The sequence below is a fragment of the Notamacropus eugenii genome, chromosome 2 (assembly GCF_028372415.1).
Source record: "Notamacropus eugenii isolate mMacEug1 chromosome 2, mMacEug1.pri_v2, whole genome shotgun sequence".
NCBI classification, from domain to species: Eukaryota; Metazoa; Chordata; class Mammalia; order Diprotodontia; family Macropodidae; genus Notamacropus; species Notamacropus eugenii.
In genome coordinates, this window is record NC_092873.1 from 428,952,841 (window position 1) to 428,979,602 (window position 26,762).

Here is a 26,762-nt window from a genome sequence, read left to right on the forward strand (position 1 = left end):
TTCACTGTGAAAAAACACTCCAGAAGAGCTGGTAAGTTTCTAGCTTCTTCATTCTTACCCATTTCCCCTTTCGTACCCCTCACTTATGCCTACTGCATGTGAAGAACCTATCAGACTGCTGCAGTACCACCCTGAATGAAGTGGACCACCCCTCTCTAGCTTGCTTGTTATATGATTAAGTACTTCGCTATCAAGAAAGAAAACTTCAATTCTCCTTCCCTTTTACACCAGCCAAGGAGTTACTGAGGCTGAAATGACAGTGTTAGAGAAGAGTTGAAAGCAAGATTGGCCATAGATACACTAAGTTGCGAGTGATTAGGAGTTACCAGTATTCTACTTCCTTCCAGGGGCTAGAGCTGGTCTCAGAGTCACAGAGAGCTAGACAGCACTTTGTCAGACTTCATTAAAAGACCTAAACAATGTAACCCTAGTTTGTCAAAGCTCTGGACACAAAAATTGTCCTGTTAATATCTATGTTTACCAAGTACCTCTCTTTGTGTTTCTAGTTAGGTTTAAGGTTTCCCTTGAGGCCATAATATGCTAAGTATTGAGATTCTTTGGAAGGAAAGGAGGGAAAGAGTAGATAGTGCAGCTAGGGGAGAAGCCAGGGACTCTGCTGAAAGCCACAGAAGAAAGATGCCATCACAGAGCTAGGTGAGCTGGAATGAGTGTATACCAGTCACGTTGGCCCTTCTGGAACATGGTATTTAGCTCCCAGGCAGGCTTCTCCCTTTACTGGCACTCAAAGGGTCCTTCAGGGCCATTACCTGGGTACAGGTGTGCAGCTGGTTTTCCAGGGATCTCAGTTTGCACTTCAGCTTGTCCTCATTCAGCTGTCCCTGGGGAGAGTTTGGGATGAATGAATGTGAGTTTGGGCTCACCTGAAGCCAGCAAAGAGCTTTTTACCACTTAGCCAGGGGCTAGGTAGAACAGGGGACAGACAAGGGTTGTTAGGACAAAGATGGAGGCTCTACCACTCCTCTGGTCAAAGCAATTACAGGAATTAAATCGATCGTATTAGAGGGTTGGAGGAAATATTTAGTGAGAAATGACTGGTGTCAAAACATATTAGAAGTAGATTTAAAAAAGAAATATTAGGAACTGGAATGATCCAAAGGGCCTTTCCTAATGGCACAGATAGCGTAGAATCCTAGTCTAGAGAAAGGGACCTCAGATGCTAGCTAGTCTGACTCACTCATTTTACAGATGAAAAAACAAGCCCTTGGAAGTCCAGTGTCTCGCTCAAGGCCACACAGGGAGAAAGCAGTCATAGGTTAGATTTGAACCCATGTCCTCTGATTCTAGAAGCAAAGTTCTTTCTCCTGTATCACCCTGCCAGATTAATGCCACCTCAAGGGAGGCAAAATTGTGAATTACGAATCTAGAGGTTTGTCTACTCCCTTTTTGGTGTTCCTCTTCCCACTTCTGTCCTGTGGCTCATTTCCACAGGGCAGCCTGTATTTCATTTTAGCTTTTGGGGCCTTAATCTTTAGCTAAGGTATTTTCTACTAACCTCTGTTAAAGCTTAAGATATTACTCCTCCCAGAACAATTTCAATTTCACTGGGCAGCTCTTGAGGGGGCAGCTAGGTGGCACAGTGGATAGAGTATCTAGCCTAGAGTCTGAGTTCATATGTGACAGACACTTAAGCTGTGTGACCCTGGACAAGTCACTTAACCCTGTTTGCCTTAGTTTCCTCAACTGTAAAAAAAGTTAGAGAAAGAAATGGCAAACCACTCCAGAACCTTTGCCAAGAAAACCCCAAATGGGGTCATGAAGAGTCAGACATGATGGAAAAGATGACTGAACAACAACTGCAGTTGTCTCTTGAATATTGAAAAGCCTTTATGACCCCTAGAAATGAATTTTTCATCATTGGCAGACATGGGCTTGGGACATCCCCCAAATTACATTAGAGCCATAGTGTCAAACTCAAATAGAAGTGGAGCCCAGCAGGCCACACTTTGACTTAGAAAACATCAAATTAACATTATCTATGTTTTATTATATTTTTATTTTGTCAAACATTTCCCAATTACATTTTAATCTAGTTCTGGCCACACTTGGGAGGTTTGCAGGTTTCAGGGAGTTTGGCATCTCTGCATTAGAGGTCTCCTATTCCATCTATTTGTAGAGTGGCCCCATCTGGTAATTCATTGGAAATTCAATGAGAAAAAATTACTTGCCAGGATGGGAGTGGAGAGGGATGAAGGGAATGTATATCCATTTCATGATAACTATTTTTGTCTAGCATTCCTTAATGATGCTGAATACAACATTTAGGACTCCCACAACTAAATTATGAATCTAGAGCCATTTGGGACCCTTAAGAATAATTTAATCCAGCCCCCATATTTTACAGGTGAGGAGACTGAGGTCCATCGAGGCAGAGTGACTTATCTATGGCCACACAGATGGTAGTAGGGGTGGAATTCTAATCTGTCCTCTGACTTTAGAGCAAGCACTAGTGTACCACATTGCCCCCACCCTCCTCCTGCCATGATCCCTTTTTGGGTTCTAATAAAGTTGAAACATTTTTGCTAACTTGGTCTTTGGTCCTCTTTATTTCCCCACACCTTATGACTTATTAGTTTCATCCTTACTGAGGATTTTTCTGCTTTTTTGGCATGATGTCATCTCTGGAAGGCTCTGAGATTGGAGAGGTTAATGCAGATTAAAAGGCATAGTGCACAGAGTTTCAGTCTTGTAGATAGAAGACCTGAGTTCAGGTTCTGCCCTAGACACAACCTGACTGTGTGATTCTGGACAAGTCACAACCTTTCAGTGCCCTCAGGCGACTCTCTAAAACTAAAATTGTTCATTGAAAAGCAGGTAATCTTCTGCATTGACAATGAAATTATGTTAGGTCAGTTCTACTACCAGGAAAAAACCCAAACCCAAACCAAACCCCAACAAAACCTTATTTTCTAGAGAAAGTTACTAACTTACTGCTTAAGGCTTCTTGCTCCAGCCTCTCCGAGGCCATTTTCAGCTGCACTTCTCTACCTTGCCTCCTGCAGTTGGCTTCTACAAATAATCTAGGTTTATTTATCATCCATAACCCACCTGGCTTTCCTGGTTTAATCCCCGGCTGGGCTAGGAAAGGGTAGAATGGGGATCTCTGTTCTGCCTTGGACACTCCTCTCCACACAAATTCCTCATCTCCATCCAATACTAGAACACCCAAGTATCACTGAGATATTTCCTCTTCAGTTGAGATGCTCTTCCCCTTTCTGGTCTACTTCAGGGGTAAATAAAGCAGCATCATTCATCTTCCATTTTGATCTTAGCTAGTGGCCCCTAGTCTAACAAACAGGAACCCCACCCACTGTCCTTCCTGTCTTACATTTCTAACTTTCAACAACAACAAAAAATGATTTGTTGAAACAAAGCAAAACAAAAACTTCACTTTGATTTTTTTCTTCTAAATGCTTTATCCAGGCTTCTAGAGCCAATGGAGAGATAGAAGAATGAGCAAGGAATTTTTGTTGTTCCAGATATTTTCAGCTTCTCCAAGAGCAACCCACTAATAGAGTCTGGGGTCCTTAACCCCAGCGTCCTGAGAATTCATTTGTTCTTTGTGGGACCAAGTGCATTCATGAAATCAGGTTATTAGTCCCAGAAGAGAAGACAAAGACCATCTAGTCCAAGCCCCTCATTTTATAGAAGAAGAAACCTTTGGGAATGAAGTAACTTTTCCAAGGCCATACAGTGTGTTAGTGACAGAGCCAGGCTTTATTATGTGCATTCCTGGGCTTTTTCTGCTATTCTCTGGCTGCACTGCATACTGATCATGTACGATACAATTAAACTGGACCAAAGTATAAAGTTTACCAGGAGAACAAAGTGAGGACAAAGGAGAACAGGGGTGAGCCCTCTCTCTTGTCTCTTTCCTCCTTGCTATTTACCAATTCAAACAGTGCCCTTGTTCTGGTGCTCTCTTCCTACCTATTCCTTTTTTTAAAATTTTAAGTAAAATTTTTATTGATATATTTTGTTTTTACATTGCCTAAATTTTCCCCATATCATTTCCCTTCCCCTGAGAATTATGCTTAATCAAAAAACACAAGGGATATAAATAATCATAATAGATAAAATAAACAATTTCAGTTACAGAAATATAAAAACCTTTCACAAGGTTTCAATGCATCTAGAAGAGAAATTGTTATGAAAAATTCCTTGCATCAAACATCTCTGATAAAAGTCTGATATTCAAGATATATAGGGAATTAATGGACACATGTAAGACCAAAAGTTATTCTTAAACAGGTAAGTGGTCAAAGAATATAAATTGTTTTTTTTTGAAATAACAGGAATGAAACCTATCAATAACATATGAAAAAGTGTTCCAAACTCCCAGCCCACAAGTTGCTGCCTTCAGAACTCTCAAGTGCTGCCTGAACCATATTGAAGTGTAAATGGGAAGTGTTTAGCAAAGTATATAAAATGCAACACAACACAGATGATGTAACTTGAAGTTTTCTAAGGCTATAAGCTGCCCGCAGGAATCCATTGCTATTTGAATTTGTTACCACTGCTCTAGACCATCAACAAAAGAAAAGCAAATTAAAACAATTCTGATGTTTCATCTCACACCAGCAAATTAGTAAAGATGGCAAAAACATGAAATAGTCAATATCAAAGGAGCTATGGGAAGACAGGCACACTAATTAATTGTTTGTGGAAAGTTATTTGGAGTTATGAGAGAAAAATCACTGGAATATTCTTGTCTTTTGATCCATCAAAATTCAAAGGAAAAGTCCACTATACCAAATTATTCCTCCTCACACTTTATGTGGCCGAAAAAAAAAATGGAAACAAAAAGCAGCTCCCTGTTGATTGGGCAACAGGGAAATAAATATAGTATAAGAATGCAATGATGTATGTTCTTGCACAGTAATAAGCAATGAATACTGACAAATTTATAGAAATAGGAAAGACTTGCATGAACTGATGCAGTTAAGAAGGTGGAATTAGGAGAATCATATACCCTGTGACTACAATAATCTAAATGACAAAGTTAAGAAGCAGTGGAACTCAGATTAAACGCAAGGATTAAATTAAACTAATTAAATTAAATGCAACTTTACTTTGTTTGCAGAGAACAGATAATAAAACTTATTTCATACGTTAGTATGGGGGTGGGGTGGAGGAATCAGGGAAGTTGGGGCTACAGGTGTGACATGTTGCCTATGATGTCAAGCGGGGTCATTGTTGCTTTTGTTTTAAGGAAAGGTTTGGTGGAGGGGTGGAAGAAGAAAAGTTATTTGCATTTTAAGATCTGATCTCTCTTTTATAGGATCATCGAATTTAGTGGTACCAGGCACCACCTTAGAGAACTAGTCTAATCCCTTCATCTAACAGATGAGTAAACTGAGGCCCATGGAGGTCAAAGTGTTCCAAGGTCACATAAGTAGTAAACAGCTGGGGAATCATTCAAACCCAGGTCCTGCCACTCCAGATTCATTGCTCATTTTGCAGTGATGCTAGGGCTGAAAGAGACCTCAGAATTCAGCTTGAATTCAGAAATTCAAAAAGAATTCCCTTTCTTTAATAGCTGAGGGAACAAAGGCTTACCAGCTCCAATTTCGTTTCCTCACTCCCAGGTCTGTGCTGTCCTTAGCAGTCCACAATTCAAAGCAAATCAGGACATTGAATGGTTCCAGAAGTCATCCCTTCAAATCATAGTTTAGCAAGATTCCAGATCCAAAAGTCTCTGGGAAAGGGACTGATGGGGCTCTGTGTACTACATACCTATCAGTCACTTGTGGCAGTAAGATGAAAAATAAAGGCAAATGAAAAAGAAAAAAGCCATCCCCTTCCCTTCCCCCCCCCCCCCCCCAACAAAACCAAAACTATGGCCTTTAAATAGATTTCCTGAAAACAGTGCTTTCAGGGGTCTCAGAAAGTATATGAGCTTTACAGACTTGTCAAGAAGGGATAATTAATGAAATGTATATGAATCTGTGGAACTAAAATACAAATGAAGTTTATTATCTAAGTATCATCAAAAGCAGAAACTGCAGAGTGCCCTGGACTATACTGTATTGGCTGCCTGGTTTAGCTCACTCAGAATAAAATACTATTTTAAAAAAGAGTTTGTTACCAAACTGCAGTAAAACCTGATCTCATTGTTCTGGACACCAGACCACGTGGCTGCAATTTTAAAGAAGAAAATGGCAGATAAAACTTAATTGTTGTTGCAGGTTTCTATGTGAATGCCACTGAAGAACCTTGAAAAACCAACTGTAGAATGCATTCATGATCTGCTCCATATGATAAATAACTAATTTTCTAGCTTGACTCAGAAAGGATGTCTATTATTTTGGACACTTTATAGGAGGGATTAGAATGTTAAAAAAAAATACTGTTTATGTTAGCATTCTCTCCATCTGTTCTGACCTTGGGGTGGGGGGCAGGCCTTTCCTGCAAATGACAAATGGTCAAAGGGTGTGAATTGTGTTTGTCCTTCGTTGCCAAAGAAGACTGTGCCATCAGAGAAATGATGACATGACTTGCACTTGACTTTGTTTTTGAGTAAGTGAGGGCTGTGCCTCACCAGCCTTACTTCTCCTCCAGAGCCATCTGAATCCAGTGACCAGACAGGATGACTGGAGGTGACCCAGGATGCACTGGGAGACCTTGTGAGACCTTCACTCTGAAACTGGGATGCCAAAGGGCCCCTTTCTAAGGGCTCCTCTTCACCCTCCTAGCTTTAGAGTGATTATCAGTAGTAACTGTTGTTGTTTCCCACCCAGCCTGATTTCATTCTTTTTCTTGGTCACATTAAAGGGGCCATACCCTGGCTACTGCTTTAACAGGTCTATTCAATGAAGGTTGTGAATAGCTGGTTTTTGAAGGAAGAAATCCAACCTATCAATAACTACATGAAAAAATTACTATTAGAGAATGGCAAATCAAAACAATTCTGAGTTTCCACCTTAAATTCATTAGATTGGCAAAAATGACAAAAGGAAAACGACAGACTGTTTGTTGGATGACCATTAAAATGCACAGTTGGTGGAGTTGTGAATTTGGAAGTATCCTCAAAAAGTTAACTAAACTGTGCATGCCCTTTGATTCAGTGATACCACTATTAGGCCTATATTCCAAAGAGATCAAAGAAAGAAGGAAAGAACCCATATGTACAACAACATTTATAGCAGTTTTAGTTTTAGTAGTGGTAGAGAACTGGAAACTAAGGGGTACCCATGAACTGAGGAAAGGCTGAACAAATTATGACATTTGAATATTGTGCTGTAAGAAACACTGAAAGGGATGACTTCAGAGACACCTGGAAAGACTTACATGAATTGATTCAAAGCAAAGTGAGCAGAACTGGGAGAACACTTTATACACATGACAAGATCAAACAGCTTTGAAAAAATTAAGAACTCATATCAATGTAATGATCAACTACAATCCTAGAGTACCAATGATGAAGAAAATTACTTCCCTCCTGTCAAAGAGGTGATGAACTCAAAACACAAAATGAGACAGATTTTTGGACATGGCTAATGTGAAAATTTGTTTTGCTTGCCTATCCATATTGGTTGCAAGATTTTCCTTCCCCTGCCTCTCCAAACCACTCAAGATGGGAGGAGGTGGGAGGTGGGAGGGAGAGAAAATAACTGCTTGTCAATTGAAGAAAATAATATTTTTTTAATCAAAGGCCATCAATACATTTTTAAGACCAGATCAAGGCCCATGATACGTTCATCTTGTGAAGACCTCACTAGATTTTCAGTTGGATATAATAGTTGATTAACACAATCAGTTCCTTATAGAAAAACAGTTACTTCTTGACAACTTTATAACTGTCTGTGCAGAACAGAAAATTCTACTTGTATTCAGATAGCAAGATTGTCTGCTACTTCACTGCAACTTTTGTTAATGATCATATCAGACATCATCCAAAATACCTGAATGCATAAAACTTCATTTATGAGAAATCTCACACTGATAAAACTGAACATGGAAACAAACATTTTTGAAAAGATAGGATTATTCATTAAAAATTATTGCCTGGGGAAAGTCCCTTCCAGTTTTGGTCAGAAGGTCCATCACCTTCTGAATGAATGAAGAGCTACTTTATACGAGGTGAATTTCTTGCTGGGTTAAATTCTGCTGAGTTTCAAAACTTCAGTGATTTCACAAAACCTTCAGATTCCCACTGAGTTCTCTTTCCACAAATCCTTCACCACCCACCAGTGTTCAGCTCCATGGATGTCAGCTATTTGGAAGGAATGGATGCCCTAAGGCAGAAGGACAAAGACCAGTCATACACACCTGATAGTGTTGCTGTTGCAGGGTATGGGCTTCACAGCACTCGATTCTTGAAACCGTTTCAGTTTTTTCCCCCACTTTGTCTTTGTTCAGTTCACCAGAAACACCACCACCTCACCTCACGGAAGTGTCAGACCGCAGCTCATTTCCCCACTCCAGTGAGCCTGTGCCAGGGCAGCCAATCCCCCCTTCTCTACTGGCTGCACATCTCTGCTTATCGGCATTTGGAGATCTCAGCAGATGAAGCAGCTCAGCTCTCTCTCTCTGATCCTTTTTTTGTCAGCGTCCTATGCTCTCTCCTTTCCACTCTCCCAAGTAGGTTCACCCCAGGAGTACCTCAGGGCTTTCCAGATGAGCCCAGCTTGCAAGGTCCCCTTTAAGTAACACTAGTTAGAAACTTGCTTCCTCAGATAGCTAGATTATGGGGAGGTATTTTGAATGAGGAAGTATATTGTATGGGAAGAGGTAGGGGGGCTTACCTCTCCCTACAAAAGATGATAAAACAAACTGCTTAGAGTTTGAGGATGAGCCAGACTCTTAAAGTTATTTTTTTCCCAGGCCGTGGAGACCTCTTGATGGGTTACTCATCTTCAGTGAAGCTGAGACCTCTGGGGTAAAAGTCAGGTGAGAGTGAGAGCAAGGGCTCTCAGGAGCCCAGTGGAAAAGTCTGAGAGTGATCTTCTTCAAAACAGGAAGCTGGGGGAGGGGTGTTATGGGGACTCAGTCTGAAGAACCATTGCTCCCCATTCCTGGGTCTGGAATGACTTTTCTTCCTTTCCTTGCCGGATAATATTAGTAGCTTGTCCAGGGTCACAAAACTTGTGAATGGCTGAGGCTGGATATGAGTTCAGGTCTTCCTGACTCCAGGCCCAGGCCTCTATCCACTTTGCCACCTTGTGGCCTCTAGCCTGTCTCTTACTCATCCTTTAAAACTCGGCTCATCCCTTCCTATCAAAGGCCTTCCCGAATCCTTCCACTCGATAATTGTGATATTTTTTTCTCTTGGACATTATATAGCCCTTTGTGCATCATCATCTTCTGAATAAATGTTTAATGTTTTTACACTGTTCAGGATATATTCAGCACTATTCACATATTATTTTTTAGGTACATGTTATATCTCCTTCCTTCCCTGTAATTAATCTTAACAAGGGTCAGAGCTGCGTCTCATTCAATCTTTATATCTCCCCCATTGCCTAGCGTATTGCCACATAGATCCTGCTTACCTGTGGAATTGCATTTGTAGATCTCAGCTTAATCCAGGAAGTTAGGGATCTGAGCTAGCATTTATATAATGCTTTCAGATGTGCATATTGCTTTACATATGCTATTTCATTTAGTAAAGAACCTCAGGGGTCACTAGGTCTGTCTGTATCAGCCTTAGGTCCTCACTTTGCAAGAAAAAAAAATTGTTTCACTTCCACCCAATTAAATGAAGATGACCTTGCAACACAGCTTATGGCCAAGAGGACACAGAATGAGGGAGTATGAGCCATTCGAGGCTGTGGAGCTAAGCAGAAAGTCTGTGACCTTCCCAGGGCTAGGCTTGGTATAGTTGTATCCCTTTATAACTGCTTTGATGTTCAGGCATCTCACTAGTGTGCAGAGAGTCGACTCTTTTGAGGGGGCATGGTTTTGTGGAAAGAGCCCTGATTCTGGAGTCAGAGGACTTAAGTCAGAGTACTTGCTTCCAACACTAGCTGTGTTACTTTGGCTGAGTCACTTAATCTCTCTGGGCCTCAGTTTCCTCATTTGTAAAGCAAGAAAGTTAAACTGGGTTCCTCTGTGGTCCCTTCTGATCCTACATTCTGCTTAATGAAAGGGAGCAGGAGTGCTGATAACTCAAATTTTTTTCATCTAAAATGTTTTTCTTGGTGCCACTGATCAACCTTAATCATACCAGAAAATCTGGGCTCCAGTTATTTAGTTCTGTTATTTGTAACCTTGGATAGGTCATTCATCTTTGGAGATTTCAGTTTCCTTATTTGTAAAATAAATGGGTTGGAATTGAACCTTAAGTTCACTAAAATGCTAGCGTTTTATTGTTTTGTATAGACTAAGGAAATGAGTTTGCACTGACTGAATAATTACTAACTGGGTGACAGGAAGAGGTAACCACGGAGTGTACTCTGGTATAGTAGAAAGAATACTAGATGAGGAGTGAGAAGTCGGGTTTAATCTTGACTTTGTCACTAACTCCTTGTGTGGCCTCCTTGGGTAGGGCACATATTTTCTGGCCTCTGTAAAACCAGTGTTGGACTCATTGTCCTTTTTGTCTGACAGTCTATGCTCTCGTAAATGCCTCAGTAGGAGGGTGAGAGATGGAACTACTCTGTGGTTAATTTTGGCTTTGGATGAGCTGGGAATCAGACTCATTATTCCATATGAGGATAATTGAAATTTGATTGCATTACATGTTTAGAAAACTTCATTCATTTGTTTTGCTGAAAGAAAAAAGGGGAGATTTTTGTTTCTGATTCTCTTTCTATGCCAACATTACCTTGAGTTGGGACTCAAGAGGAGGGTTCTGTGGGCACTAACATCGGGGCTTGCTTACAACATGAGAAGCTGTTCAGCATCTCTGAGCCTCAGCTTCCCCTACCCTTCCACTTGCCCTTTTCAAAAGTGGTCTGAAACCTCTTAGATTGAAATGCACAGTCCTGCATGGTCTGTCTCCAGATAGTTCACATTAACTCCTGCTGCACACCTCTTGGAAGCCTTGGCTTCTTTCATGGTTCAGATCAGGAGTCCCCTCTGGTCACGAAGCTTCTCGTTCTCTTAGTTGTCATTGTCTTCTCTTCAGGTTATATTTACTTATCCGTGTACATATTGTGTGACTCAGTAGAATGTAATCCCCTTGTGGCCCTTTTCCTGGTTTCCTGGTTTGTCTTTGTTTGCACTTCTCACAGCACTTTGCATGTAATAGCTCCTAATACATGCTTGTTGATTCGACGGGGCCACATGCATGGAAAGGGATTGTTCTTACCTTCCAAGACCTGTCAGAAGCTTGAAGCAGTGTAGACAGGAGCTCTTGGAGAACCACCATCTTGTGCTTTAAAACCAACTCTCTCTGCAGGGCTTCCTGGAAGTGAAATAAAGCAAGGATAAGTTAAACTGGGAGGGACAATAGCGCTCACTGGCAGGGTGGTGTGGGTGCTGGCTGATTACTTACTTTGAGGTAGTCAGAAAGCTGGATAATTTCCTAAGGAGAAAGAGAAAGATAGTAAAAAGAACTTAATGCCCATGACCTCAAGTAGGTCACAGGGTTGAAGTGTGTGTTTGTGTGTGGGTGAGCGTGTGTGTCCTTGTGTCTAGCACATGGTAGACACTTAACAGACACTTGTTGATTATGTGTGACCTTAGGTAAGTGATGCAGTGGAAAGGGCAGTCTATTTGAAATAAACTCTTGATAAATGTCTTTTTATTCATTCATTCATTTGAATTCTGGTTTTGTTATTTTCTACCTGTATGATCCTGAGAAAATCACTTAATCTATGTCAGTTTTTCATCTGCAAAATGAAGGGGCTGAATCAAATAATCCTGTAGGTCCTTTCTAACTCTAAAATCTTATGGACTTTTGATATCCTTCCTGGATTTCACCAGGGTAGTGTTTTGGGCCCATGTTTTTGTCTAACTGCCTCATCAATTCTTCTGCTCTGTAAGGAGTATGTCCTATTCCAGCCTTGGTTTCTCTTACCTTATCCAGGACTGCAATCCCGCAACTGAGAAAAGAAAAAGTTAAAGAAGATGGCTATTAGAATTGTACAGCTTGACCAAAGAAACACAAAATTCATCAGTGAATTAGCCCCTTCCATTTTATTCTTTTCCATAATCCATGATTTCCTCCTTTCCTTTAATATTAGAAGGAAAGATATGCATATATATACATATATGTATATGCGCATATATACACACATATACATACACACATATACACACGTATATACATATAAATATACATACACACATATAGTCTCTACCCTCTTCCATCCTTTGCGAGTACACATGTTATAGAAAGAGTCTGACCAGGGGAAGAGGAATATGAGGGGTTTGAAACCAGGAAATAATCATGGAAATACTCACTTGGTTTGCTGGCTGGCATCATTTTTAATTGTTAGCTGTACTCCTAATGATTTCGTCTGTGTACCTGAGGAATAGATAGGAGTAGGGAGAAGACTTGTTGGGGTGAAGCTCTGACACAGAAACTGTCAGAGGAATAGAAGAGAATGGTCCTAGAGAAAGAGCAGCTGGGATAGGATAGTTTCCATTTCCAGTAAGTTGGGGGTCATTGCTGGATGTCTCTCTGCATGGCCCTGGGGAAAAGGATCTCCTTCATACCTTGATGGAGTGTGAGTGACTTTTTGACTAGCATCTCCACTGGTAAAAGTTCGCAAATAGAAGGATGATCAGGGGGATCCTTATGGTTTCCTGGGGAAGGATGGTGTTGGATTGAAAAGACCTTGGTGTTGGTCCCAAATTCCTGCAAAGAAATCAGGAGATGATAAAGACCAATTCCCAAACCTCAGGAGACTTTCCAACCTGCTACAAAAAAACTGAATTAGGAATTTTAGACGCAGGGACTCTCTATATAACCCAAGACAACTTTGTTTTTACTTAGTCTCCTGCCTTGGTTTTCAAGGCACTAGAGTTATTCTAAAAATTAACCTTTCTTGACATAGGAAGTGAACATCTCAGTCATCCCCTTGATTGTAGGCAGTGCTCTTGTTCCCTAGTTCAAACAGATAATAGTCAGGGTTTTTCAGTGGTTTGTGCTCTCCCAGACCAGGCTTTCATTGCTCCATTTACAATATTTGGAGTCTTTGTAGTTTATTGTATATGATTTACACAGCCATTATGATGTAGTGGACTGAATACTGGACCAAGAGTCAGGAAATCTGGTCTCAGCTCTCTTACAAACTAGCTGTGTGACCTTAGTGAGGCATTTAACCTCATCACCAGAAGCTCAATGAGCCAGGTGTGGAGGCATGTCTATGTAATCCCATTTAGGAGCTGATGGATACCTTGAGTTTGGAAATTCTGACTTACAGTGGGTTATGATGATCCAGTATCTACACTAAGTCCAGTATTAATACCCAGGATGGGAGATTCACCAGATTGTTAAAGAAGGGCTGAACCTGTCCAGGTCACATATGGAACAGGTCAAATATTCTGTGTCAATCAGTAGTAAGATTGGATCTATGAGCAGCCCCTGAATTTCCAGGCTAGGCAAGAGAGGGAAAGCCAGTTTTTAAAAAAGAAAAGAAAAAAAGAAGCTAGATGAACATTTGTCTTGGACATTGTAGATGGGATTCATAATTTGATCTAGATGACCTGTGAGATGTCTTCCAACTCTAAGAGTCTGTCTTTCTTTATGGCTCAAGTTTCTCATCAATAAAATGAATGAGTGTTTTGGACACTGAAGGCATGCTTATCAAATGAGATTCTTATTTAGGAGGGTTAGCTAATAGTCTGGATGACGGAATTAGGATTGAGTCAAATCAAAAAACATTTAAGTCAACAAGCATTGTCAAAACACAAAGACAAGCAAGAACGGTGAAATGATACTTAAGTTAAAAAAATCAATGCCATTAATAGAAGATAAAGAGTGACATGGTTAGAGTGAAGTTCCAGGATTTTAGCAGACCATGTCTTCAGTAAGAATCAACATGGTGCTAGGACAAACAGAAAAGAAACTAATGAAGTCTTGTTCAGTAAAGAATGGAAGCGTAGCATTCAAACTTAGATCTTATTATATTATACCTGGACAGGCCAAATCTGAAGAATGTGTCCAGTTTTGTGTTGTCAGGGGAGGGTAACCAAAATGACAAGAAGCTTCCAAACCATGTCACATGAGCATCAGTCAAAGGAATTGGAGATATTTAATCTAATGAGGACTAAATGGGAGGTGGGGGAAGGGGAGAGGCCCTACGATTGTTCTTCTTGAATACTGGAGGTGCTATCTTTCAGACAGACTCAAGGGGATAGAACCAAGTTCTCTTGGACCAATGAAAGAAATTAAAAGAATGCAGATTTTGGTTCAATATAAAGAAAACAGTTCCTCAGAGCTGCGAATCATTGGAAGTTGTTGAAGTATAGATTGAAAGACCTTTTATCAGGAATTCTCTAGAGAAAATTTGTATTTCAGGTAGGGGTTGTAATAGATGATTTCTGATATTGCTCCCAATTCTCACATTCTATAATCTTGAGCATTGCACTAGAAAGGGAGAAAAAGTCCAAGGAATCTTATCAGATTCAGGGACTCTAAGGAAAGTAAAGTGATGAGTGACTGGAAATCTGGGAGAATACTCTGGGAACCAATTCCATTTGTTTAGGAAGGTAAATTTGAAAACCTCTTCTCTTTTTCTTCCTGTTCTCTTTCTCCTCTCTTTCTCTATCTTGGCACGCTAGATGTACAATGGTCACTCATGGGCCCAATCCCACCGCTGATCAACACAACAGCTATGATCTGCTCCCTTTTATACCTGGGACAATTTGCCCTTCCCCTCAGGGATTCTGATGGATCCCTTCTTCTGGAGACTTACCATATTGGCAACTATGGACACCTGAATGGTTTTAGATTTACTGCAGCTCAGAACTTTTGAGTTCAAATGATCCAGCAGCCTTAGCCGCCTTGGGATCAGCATGCCTGGCCAACCCTTTTTATTTCAAAACTTCTTGAAGATCTTCCCTAAAACATATCAAATACATATCTTTCCTTGGAAAAAATAATAGAGAATATATTATATGATAATATAATGAAATATTTTTTTCTAGTTGATTGAGGATCTATGGTCTTCTAGAGCTATCATTCTGAACATAAGGTTCTTTCTGTCTGCTTGATTAATTAATGATAAATCAGTCAAGAGGTACTGATAGATAGAGTACTTGTGCCTGAGAAAATAGAACCATAGTGGGTATGTCTGAGAAAATAGAAAGCACTTTTTGCCTGCTCTACCTTCTTAGAGTTTACAATCTACTTGGGAAGGCAAGATTAACAAAAGTAAAACAGTGAGAGAATAATACAAAGACTAATGGTTCCAGGGGTGGAGAATGTGCAGCCTGGAGGCCACATGTGGCCCTCTAGATTCTCAAGTGTTGCCCTCTAGGTCCTCAAGTGTGGCCCTTTGACTGATCCAAATTTCACAGAACAAATTCCCTTCATAAAAAGATGTTTTGTAAAACTTGGACTCTGTCAAAAGGCCACACCCAAGAACGTAGAAGGCCACATGTGTCCTCCAGGCCTCTTGTTCTCCACCCCTGACTGTGCTACCAATTTTAAATGCTATGGAGCAGAGAAAAATTAGAGTCAGAGCTTGAAATAGGTCTTTAATGATGAATAGGATTTGAATATGTAGAAAGAAGAGGGGCTGAGGGAAAGGTACAACAGTGTGGAGGTAGGAATGAATATTCTATGTTTAGAGGATATCAAGAAGACCAGCCTGACTATTGATGAGGGTTTGTATGGGGAAATGATGTAGGTATAAGAAGTATGGTTTATTAGACTGACTATGGACTGACTGTGGGATATATACTTTAGCAGTAGTTTTATTGAACCTGAACATCAATGTGGTACAGTGGAAGGAAGACCGACTAGAGTCAGAGGACCTATGTTCATATGTCACTTCTGATGCTTATTCCTGTGACTGTGGGGAAGTCACTTAATGTTCCTGAGCTGGTTTTCTCATTCTGTGAAATGAATGAGTTGGACTAGTTGGCCTCTGAGGTCTCTTCTGACTCCAAATCTGTTATTAGCTCTGCCATATGGTCATGTCCCTTCCTCCAGGTCCAGCTCAAAGGCTGCTTCCTCCTATTGACTTCCCTAAGTCTTGCTGCTAGAGGTGATGCCTTCTTCCATGGAATGCTCATTTCCCCCTTGACTTCTCTTATCTAGTGATAAGTGATATTTAGTGACCTAGAGCTCTCATCCCTCTAATAGGCTGATAGTTCCTGAAAGGGCAGACACAATGTCATTTTTCATCTTTGCATTTTTTGTGCCTAGCATAGTGCACTATATGTAACACATGTGTTGGAATGAATAGGAGAGAGGAAGGAAAAAAATCTTATGTTCAGAATGATAGTCTTAAGGAGCCACAATCCTCAATCAATGAAACAACAACAAAACCTTTCCATCTACGTTATCAACATAATCTTCCATTTTATATCATCCTTACCAAGGAAGAATATGTATTTGATAGATTTTAGGAAGATTTTCAAGAAGTTTTGAAATAAAAAGGCTTGGCCAGGCCTGCTGGTACACAATGATAAACCCTGCTACCAGTGAAATGGAGGCTTCTGAGCTCAAGAATTCTGAACTGCAATAGTCTGCATTGAGTCCAGTACCAAAACAGGGAGCCCTCAGAAGCAGAAAGTTGGTTGAGAACTCTGATTAGATTTGTCATGTTAAATTGCAGCTTTGCCATATAGCAGAAGGAAAGGGAATTGATTTTAAATTGCTTTTAAGTGAGCTTATTCTCTGTTGTTCCTCCCTCAGACCCAAACTAGAGCAAATACTATGGAGAACATCCCTCCATAGTGGTTACCTGTTGTCCAGATGTTGACTCCATGCCATTGCAGAGGTTGGATACCTGGAGGTCAGTTTCTTTTTGTAAGACCTGCTGGGTCTCAGTTAATGAGCCTTTCTCTTCTTCTACCTCCAAGTTCCTTCTCTTAAGAAATTGCTGTTGACGAGGGCTCTGGGTCTGCTCATTGCGGGGCCTTCTGGTCCTCCTCATCTGGCGGCATGTGGTCATATTGGGGCGTCGGCGACGGCTCTCTCGGGTCTCTTGTCGACGCTGACACTTGACCTCATAGGTCTCAGCTCCCCGGGCTGGTCTAGCTAATGGCTTGGACTCTGGGTAGATCATGATGCTTTAGTGACTTGCTTGGATCTTGGTTCCTAGAATAGCTTTCTTATCCTAGAGCAAGCCAAAAGGCATGAAAAGGGACAAGGATTTTGTATGAGTGGAGCAGAAAAACAACCAACCCAAACCTCCCAAACCCTTTTCCTGTAAGAAAGAGAGACAAACATGGGCAGAGTGGAATGCTGTTCTGGAATCTGACCTCCTGAGTCCATCAACAGTCCCTTTCTCCTAGGAACGTTCCTACTTCTCTTTTATCTTAAATCTACTTGTAAAATGGGAAGCGTTATCTTCCCTTTTCCCTCCTTCTTAGTCAGGAATGCCATGAGCATGGATTAAGTAAAAACTGTAAATTTTTTGAGATATGAATCCTCAGTTGAGGCTAGACTTCATTCTTTAAAAATAAATTTTTATTTATGTCTTTAGTTTTATATCTCCTAAGTCTCCCAACATGTCTCCCCCCACCTCTCCTGAAAGCCATTTCTTTTTTTTTTCTTTTCTTTTTTTTTTTTTGAAGTCAGCTGGGCATATGTTTTTTATTTTTTATTTTTTTAATTTTTTAATTTTTTAATTTTTTTAGAATTTTTTATTTTTATTTTTTATTTATTTTTTATTTTTTTTATTTTTTAATGTTTAACAATCACTGCCATACAATTGAGATTTTATCCCCCCCCACCTGCCCCCCACTACCCCCCTCCCTCCCCACGACTGCATACAATTCTGTATAGATTCTACATATACTTTCCTATTGAGTATATTTTCACTATAGTCAAGCCATTTCTTATAACAAGTAAAAGCGAGGAAAAAAAAATTCTGCTTCCCTGAAAAAGTGTACCATTATATGCAGTATTCTAGAATCAGAGCCCCCGACCTCTGCCATGAAGAAGGGAAAATAACAAGCCTTTATTAAGCATCTACTATGTGCCACTCACTGTGCTAAGCATTTTACATTTCATCCTCACAACAACCCAGGGAATTAGGTGTTGTTTACATTTTACAGTGAAGATGTTGAGGCAGAGGTGAAGAGACTTGCCCAGGGTCACACAGCTAGTAAGTGTCTCAGGTCTTCCTGACTCCACAACCAGTATTTTGTCCATTTTGCACTTAACTGTGGTGGCTAATCTTCATTTTTTAGAGCCTTCATAAGATTTACATGAAGTTTTCCCTGTTTGTTCACTGAACTTTATAGTTCTGTCCTTAGAAGGGACATCTCATAGAATAAACTGTTACTAGAAACTGTCAAGGACTATTTTTAAGGCAAGTCCCAGCCAAAGTTCCAGACTAAAAATTCCACTGCTGTCCCTCCATGGCTGAACTCTCAATCAGTGTTCCTCTTCCATCTCAAAGCCCAGTCTCAGCTCATGAAGCAGGACCTGACTTTTAGCCTCATTTCAAGTAATCATTAAGCATTTGTTGGATTGCTGCTATTTGTAAAGAAGGGTATAATTCAAGCTTCTGATTTCAATTCCTGACTCAATAACTCTAGAAAGGGGACTCCTTTTTTAAGGCAATCTGCCTGCTAAGACTGTGCCTCTCTATTTCCCAAAACTGTGTTAGAACTGCCTGCCAGCCCTTCCTGGATCATACTCCCTTAGCTTCAGCAAGCCTCATCAGATCACAGGACTATAGATATAGAGCTACCTCCCCCACAGACCCTTGGCAAGGGCAGAAGTCATACTGCTGTGTCTCTGAATGGTCTCACTTCTTTTTTTTTTAATATTTCCACATTAGTCATGTTGCAAAAGAAGAATCAGAACAAAAGGAAAAAACCACGAGAACGAAAAAACAAACAAAAAATTGAAATAGTATGTTTTGATCTGCATTCAGACTCCAAAGTTCTTTCTCTGGATGTGAATAGCATTTTCCATCATGAGCCTTTTTGAATTGTCTTAGATCCTTGCATTGCTGAGAAGAGCTAAGTTTATCCTAGTTGATCACTGTACAACATGGCTGTTACTGGGTACAGTGTTCTCCTGGTTCTGCTCATTTCACTCAGCATCAGTTTATATAAGTCTTTCCAGGTTTTTCTGAAGTCTGCCTGCTCTTATTTCTTACAACACAATAATATTCCATTACTTTCATATACTACTACTTATTCATCCATCCCCCAATTGATGGGCATCCCCCAATTTCTAGTTTTTTGCCACATGGTCTCACTTCTGACGATAGTGTCTAGCACTCAGACCTAAGGCTCTTGTGTTTTTTCCTCTTCTCTCCTCCTGTTCCCCTTCCCCCAACCCCAACTCTTGCCCCACCTACCTTCCCTCTATATTCTGCTTTGTGGTTATTAAACAGGCCTTTCATTTCCCTTTCTAGCAGCTGCTGAAACAGAGATAGATAGACCCCAATGAATTTAAGCCTGCTGTAGATTAGGGGAAATTGTGCATCCTGTCCTTTCCCCTCACTAGCTACCTTAGGATGTGATATTGAGTAGACTGAATGGGGAGTGGATATTTGTCCAAAGTTTGAGGTGGCCTATAATCTTTGGACAGGGTGAAGACTGAGGAATGTTCCTCTTTAACCTGGGCATAGTTGCTGTCCAAGCTGGACTAGTCAGACAGGCACAAACATGACTGGGACAGGAGGAGGGTGATTGGGAGGTGGGGAACAGGCTGCCTGAAGTCCACTTTGTCTGAGGTGGTGTTCTAGGCCACCACCCTATCCTGCCTCTGACTTTTACTGATTCTTACTGATGCCACGTGATTCTCAGGCTCAGAATTATAGAGGTAGTGGTGGGACAGAGGGAGATAACACAATTCTCTAGCTCAGCTGACTACCTTGATCCAATTAATTGCTTAGCTCCTCACTTCTCAGTGGGCAGGTACAGTGAGTGACCAAACAAGAGGTCGCAGAAAGGACTCCGCAGGAAGGAAAAATTCTTAGATTCCCAGGATCTCGGAACTTTTTCTAGCTTTGCCCTGTCACCATATCATCACTCATGTATACTTATACATGTGACAATCATCGTAGCTAACATTTATATAGGCCAACTCTGTGCCAGGCATATATACATGGTGTTTCCCTTGATAGAATGTAAACTCTGACTCCTCGAGGACAGAGACTTTTTATTGCCTTTGCTTTTATTCCTAGTACCTGTCACAATGCTTGGCATATTAGATGAGTTTGTGGATCGATAGATTGACTGACATGTCTAGCCTCTTAAATGGCTTCTTCTGGACAGTAGTGAATGGAGCTACCCTTGGCCCTGGAGATACTTATGGCTGTGGAGTGACAGCAGCAGAATGACCCAAGTCTTGGTATTTCCCAGGAACAGGAAGCCTGCCAATCTAGGCATTGGAGATATAGGCAAAGGAAGAGAAAGGAAATGTAGAGCCTATGGTGCTCTGACTGGTTCACAGAAGGGCCAGACTGAGAAGATACTCATTCTTGCTTAAGTGTCTGGTTTGTGGCATCAGGAAAAATACCTGGTGCTCAATGAGTAGTGTGAATTGTAGTGAGCGCAGGAAGGGAAGCTGTGGTATTGCTGGTTCCTCTCTTCCAGTCTTCCTCCCTAAGAAGTGTGTCAAGGGGAGGTGCTCCTAAAGGACAGAGAGTTTGTGTCTTTAGATTGAGTAGCATCTGCCTCTCCCCTGGGTCAGCACTCCCCTTGACTTTGCTCTCCCCTGGGTTGGCATCCCTATTCTGGAGGGACTTTATGCTAACAAGTCAGTTTGCTGAATCATCAGGACTTCCTGCATGAGTGAGGTCCCTGTCTGTCTGTGTCTTAGAAGTTAGAGATAGGAGGGGAAACCTCTGAAAGGCACCATGGAATAAAGGATAGAATGCCCCATTTGGAGTCAGGAAGTTGTTGTTGAGTCCTTGTCTGTTATCGTTGTTATCATTGAGTCTTGTTTGTTGTGTCCCACTCTTCTTGACCCTGTTTGTTTATTTTTTTGGCAATGATACTAGAATGGTTTGCATTTCCCTCTCCAGCTCATTTTAAGATGAGGAAACTGAGGAAAACTGGATTAAGTGACTTACCCAGGGTCTTACAGCTAGTAAGAGTGTGAGGCCAGATTTGAACTCAGGAAGATGAGTCTTCCAAGCCCCACACTCTATCTACTGTGCCACCTAGCTGTCCAGAATCAGGGACACCTGGCTTCAAATCTTGTCTTAACTGCTTACAAGCTGTATGGTCCTGAACAAATCAATTAATCTCTCTAGGTTTTAGTCCCTTACCTATAAAAATAAGGGGAATTGAACTAGATGGTTTCTAGGATCACTTTTAGTCCTGAATATGAGTTTCCATAGTCCCTCCAACATTAGAGCCACTGCTTACTATAACATGAAATTCAAGCTAGAAAGAAGCCTTGAGAGAACTCCACTTACCTACCTTCAAATAGTCTGATCAATCCCTAAGCCTTTCTGGGGGGAAAATAGTATTTCATTCATTCACGCATTCATTCATTCATTCATTCATTCATTCATTCATTCATTCATTCATTCATTCATCATAACTGAGTAGTAGAAAGAGTGCTGAATTTGTTATCAGAGGATTTAAGTTTTTGTCTCTTCACGTATTACCCATTGGGCTAGTTACTTAATCTCTCTGAGGCTTAGCTGCCTTATCTATAAAATGAAGGAGTTGGACGAGATGACCTCTAAGATCCTTTTCAGCTTTAAATCTGTGATCTTATGAGATCCTGTGAATACATATTTGTTTCCTTTCTTACATATCATATAGAGGAGAAATGGAAACTACTCTTTATCCTCATTGACTGGAGCTTTTAGAATTTAATTCTCTTTTTTCCTGCTCTTCAGCTCACCCCACAGTATTCATTTTAGCATTTCTTTCTTCTGCCCCAGGCAGATTGAAAATTAAAACCTCCTCTGACCCACCCCAAAGTCAGAGGCCAAAATGCGGATATGGGCAAAAATACACAGACTTCTTCCCCAGTTACCTTTTCGTCTCAGATGCTTTCAGGCCAACAGCAGAAGGGAGTATTCTTAGGAGCAGCAGTGTTGGGGCCTTAACATTCCCGTTCTCTTGGGGACCAAGTTTGACTCTGGACTCGGATGGGGCAAGAGAAATGGTTGAAGTTTGGGGTTTTCAATCTGCCGATCCAATCCTTGCTGACATTTCCCTCCTCCACCGACCTTTCTTTTTTCAGTAGTCCTGTTGAAACAGGAAACAGATGAAGTCACAGTACTTACAAACCCCAGTTCCTCTCTTACTTATTGCTGCGGCAAGGGGGAACCCTCAGCCCTTGAAATCTTGAGGACTAGGTTTAGGAGTCTCTCAGTTTTGGTTGTTGGGTTTGAGATTGTCATTTCATTGGCTGGTCTTCTCTTCTGGATGCTAGGTCTGCTAAATTGGGGGTAGCTGGGTAGGGAGTTTTCATTCTGGGAATACAAGAGAATGATACTTTAGGTCTGGATTAAACCTTGTATTTCTGAAAAAGACAGATGATTTAAATCTGTTAAATCTGTTTTTATTGGATATCTTTTGTTTTTGCATTGTCATTTCCAAATATAACCTTTTTGTCTCCTCTACCCAGGGACCATCCCTTATAACAAAGAATAAAAAAGGAAGCTAAAAAAGTAGTTGAACAAAACTGCACATAGCCAAGTCTGATCCTTTGTGAAATGATCCATTATCCACACACAGTACCCCTTCAAAGAAGTGGGAGATGCCCCTTTTCTCATTTCTTTGTAAAGCTCACACTTGGTCAATATCATTATGCAATGTTCAGGACTTTTTCTTTCTTTGTAGTAGTTATTGAGTAAATTGCCTTCCTAGTTCTCATTATTTTATTTTGAATTAATTCTTGTCTTCCCATGCTTCTCTGAATTCTTAATATCCATTGTTTCTAAAGAGGTAGTAATATGGTCAAGATTACTTTGGCTGGGAGTTGTTCCCAGTACAGTTCTCTGTTGAGCCATGTATTCAGCTATGTTAGGAAGAAGTGGTCTAGGAGATGAATCACTTGTGTGGAGGAAAAATCTTCCATTGGATTGTGAACTCCTTCAGAGTGGGGACTGCTTTTTGCTATTCTTTGTATCTCCAACACTTAGCACGGTGCCTGTTACATAGTAGGCACCTTTTAAATTCATATTGACTGACTCATACCATTGTTGTAAGGATCAAATGAGATAATATATGTAAAACATATCAGTAAAAGCTATTATTATTATTACATTTAGGACTGCTCATACAGACACACATACTATTTGACCATCATTGTTCAAGACTTGAAACATGAATTTGTTAGTGCAAGAAACATATCAATGTACACTAAGCAAGGTACATATTTATCTGACCTGACCGTCTCATCATTGACTCATCAGCAAAAGCTCCTGATTGATTAAGGTGCTTGATCAGTTAAGCTCTTGATTTTTAAACACTATTGGCCTGTAAAAGTATGACTATAAAATAAAGAGGCTGCTTTTCTTGAAAGATTGATAAATAATGCTGAAGGCAGTTTCCAATGGGGAATTCTAAGAATGCTTGGAGGAAGCACAGTACAATGGAAATAGGACTGAATTTGATGCAGCTTCAAATCCAGTCTCTACCATCTATGTGACCTTGGGGAAGTTATTGACCTCTCTGGGCCTCAGTTCCTCCATCTGTAGAATAAAGGGGGTAGACTAAATGGCGTCTGACATCCCTTTTAATCCTATATCTCTGGCTATATGATCGAAATGGAAGAAGTACACTGCCTTCTTAAAGGGGACAACACTCATTGGAATGTAAATGCTCAGGTTTGTTAAGATAATATTCTGCTTTAGCCAGAGAATCCTAGAATCTCAGAGATGAAAAGAGAACTACAGGATCATCTAGTGCAACCCCTACCCAAACTACAGACCCAAACTTTCTATAACATCTTCAGTCAAATCAAATGTAATAATATTTTCAAGGCACTTTGCACAGTTCCTGATATATATATATATATATATATATATATATATATATATATATATATATATATATATATATATATATATATATATATTTGTATATATATATGTATATAGACAGACAGACAGACAGACAGACAGACAGATAGATAGATAGATAGATAGATAGATAGATAGATAGATAGATAGAGTCTGACTTCGGGGTTTTCTTGGTAGGGATACTAGAATGGTTTTCCATTTCCTTCTCCAGTTCATATTTCAGATGAGGAAATGGAGGCCAACAGGGCTAAGTGATTTGCTCAGAGTCACACAGCTAGTAAGAGGCCAGATTTGAATTCGGGAAGATGAATCTTCTTGACTCCAGGCCCGGCACTCTATCCACTGTGTGACCTAGTTGTCCTTCTGGCATACAGTGGTTGCTTAATAGATGTTTGTTCCCTTCCCAACAAGTAGTCAGTCAGTTAGCCTTTACTGTGAAACACATGGGAGAGCTTACTATCATTCTACTTTTGGATAGTACTAGTTATTAAGAAGTTTTTCCTAATGTTTAGCTGAAATCTGCCTTTCTGCAGCTGGTTCTAGACCTGTCTTCTGGTGACAAGTTGAATAAGTTTTATCCCTTTTTTCAGATTTTTGAAGAATATGATCATGTTTCTCAAGCACATCTCTTCCCTAGGTTAACTATCTCCAGTTCTCTTAATTGACCAAGTAGCAATGTTCTGAGGCCCCTTACTCTCATCTTGATTGTCCCAACTTGTCAATGATCCCCCTAAAATGTGACACTGAGAATGAGAGGGAATACTACACATGGGCTTAATAATCCATCCTGAGCTCAAGACTCAGCTCAACTCCCACCTAAAATATAAAGCCTTTCCTGGGCCCTCCCAGCTGCTAGTGTACTGTCTACTCAAACTACCTTGTATTCAATCTCTACATACTTTTAAATGCATATATGTGCATATGGTATCTCCTCCATTTTGATGTAAGCTCCCTCTTGTTTCACTCCAATGCTTGGGTTTAGACTCTTTTCTCTCACACCTCTATGTCCAACCTATTACCAAGGTCTGTCAATTTCTCATTTCCAACACTTTTCCAAGGCACTCCTTTGTATCCTCTGATACTGACACCACCCTCATGTAGGCTCTTACCACCTCTCTTTGGAACCAGTAGGAGCCTATTTTGTCCATTACTAACCTTTCCATCTGTCCTCTGATCACCATTCAACACACAGCTCATCTGGAATAATCTGAGACTATCTACTTGTTTCTCTGCTGCTGCTTCTTTTGACTCTTGGTCTTTGAAACTGACCTTCCACAAAGGACTTTCACCATGTAGCTCAGAGGTATTGAAAAACTACACTAGGCTTTTCCCATTTCCTCCAAGTCACAGAATTACCTCTCTAGTCTTCACAAATATCACTACCCTGTGATCTCAGGATCCTGTGATTTCAAGACCATATATGATATCAGATATAAATCTCTAGAGGTTGTCCATTAACTGCCTCTTATTCAAGTCAGTTCCCTGCTACTGTCATAATGTTGTGAGAGGACATGTTCTGCTCAGGAGAAGCTTCTTAACTTGGGGCAGAAAGTTCTGTAAATATGTACTGACAACTGTACAAGTCATTTACTATCTCTTCTTGTCTCTCCCACACATGCCAAAGTGTTTTAATGCCATAGATATAGAAGCAGAAAGGACCTTAGAGGTCATGTAGTTCAATGCCCTAATTTTACAAATGAGAAAACTGAGGCCCAAGGAGGTTGAATGATTTGCCTAAGACCACATAGGTAATAAGCATCAGAAGTAGACTTTTATCCCACCTTGGATTTCTTAACCAGTGCTCCTTTCTCCACACCATACTGCCTACAATGCCATGTATCTCATGGCATCAACAATCCCTCCTTTTGCAAGAGAGTCTTGACCTTCAATTCTATTTTTTTCATCTTTTGTGCTGAGGACTAGTGACTAGATTCTGAGTTCTCTCTCCAACTGGCATCACAGCAGGAGTGTTGGAATGCCTGTTGAGTTCAGACAATTTATATAACATAGATAACATGATATGGGGTTTCCAGAAATTAGAGAGCATCTCTAAGTGCACTCTCAATATCCTTGTCCCCCAATGTATTAGTCAAATCAAATCCTATGTGTTCCCTCTGGAGAGGCAAGTACATCATTTCACACTGACATTTCAATCCCTGGACTGACAGGGCTAGCGTTGGTTTAAATAATAATTACAGTGTAGAGAGGAGTGCAAGAAATACTGGTGCTAAGAGCACACAATGTGAAAAATTGGTAAAGTTATATATCTCTAGCAAAAGTTTAGAGCATAAGCACACAATTACAGGCACCCTAAATTATAGCGGTTTGGTTCAGAATGAGAGAGCCAGGAAGAAAACTAGACAGGAAGTGCCCGAAGCACTCTAAGCTGACCTTCGAAATTTTTATATTTTAAAAAATATCCTGAAGTCCTCTGGGCCTACCCAACATCATGATTGAATCAAATATAGGCAGCCATGCACACCGCTCAAAATCAGAGAGCACTCAGGAATCACCAATATTCTGTGACTATCAAAAGAATGATTCCCTCTTACCCTTTAGCTTCATTTCTCTGTCTCTCTGTCTCTCTGTCTCTGTCTCTGTCTCTCTCTCCTCAAAATCTGTCATTCTTTCTCTGTCTGTGCTTATTAAATTTCCTTTCCTTTGTGATATTTGAGTAATGAAATATGTAGATTGGTAATGAAGCAGTTAACCCCACATAGC

At 40.5% G+C, this 26,762-nt stretch overlaps 1 protein-coding gene across 4 annotated transcripts in view; it reads right to left on the bottom strand.

Annotated features, from left to right (window-relative positions):
• The window catches only part of TRAF3IP3 (TRAF3 interacting protein 3), a 36,557-nt gene extending 14,288 nt beyond the window's left edge, over positions 1-22,269 (bottom strand). The window contains exons 1-8 of one of the 4 annotated variants that reach the window (XM_072647937.1): positions 22,046-22,269; positions 16,827-17,201; positions 12,625-12,766; positions 12,370-12,433; positions 11,984-12,008; positions 11,459-11,488; positions 11,273-11,368; positions 768-839 (exon numbers count right to left, since the gene is read on the bottom strand). In XM_072647937.1, coding sequence (XP_072504038.1) covers positions 768-839; positions 11,273-11,368; positions 11,459-11,488; positions 11,984-12,008; positions 12,370-12,433; positions 12,625-12,766; positions 16,827-17,150 — 753 coding nt within the window. In that variant the 5' untranslated portion in view covers positions 17,151-17,201; positions 22,046-22,269. Of the gene's footprint in view, positions 1-767; positions 840-3,066; positions 5,550-5,577; positions 5,794-11,272; positions 11,369-11,458; positions 11,489-11,983; positions 12,009-12,369; positions 12,434-12,624; positions 12,767-16,826; positions 17,202-22,045 lie in introns of those variants that run through there. The other 3 variants (XM_072647936.1, XM_072647939.1, XM_072647938.1) reach the window with 3 other exon arrangements.
• Between the last annotated feature and the right edge of the window lie 4,493 nt (positions 22,270-26,762).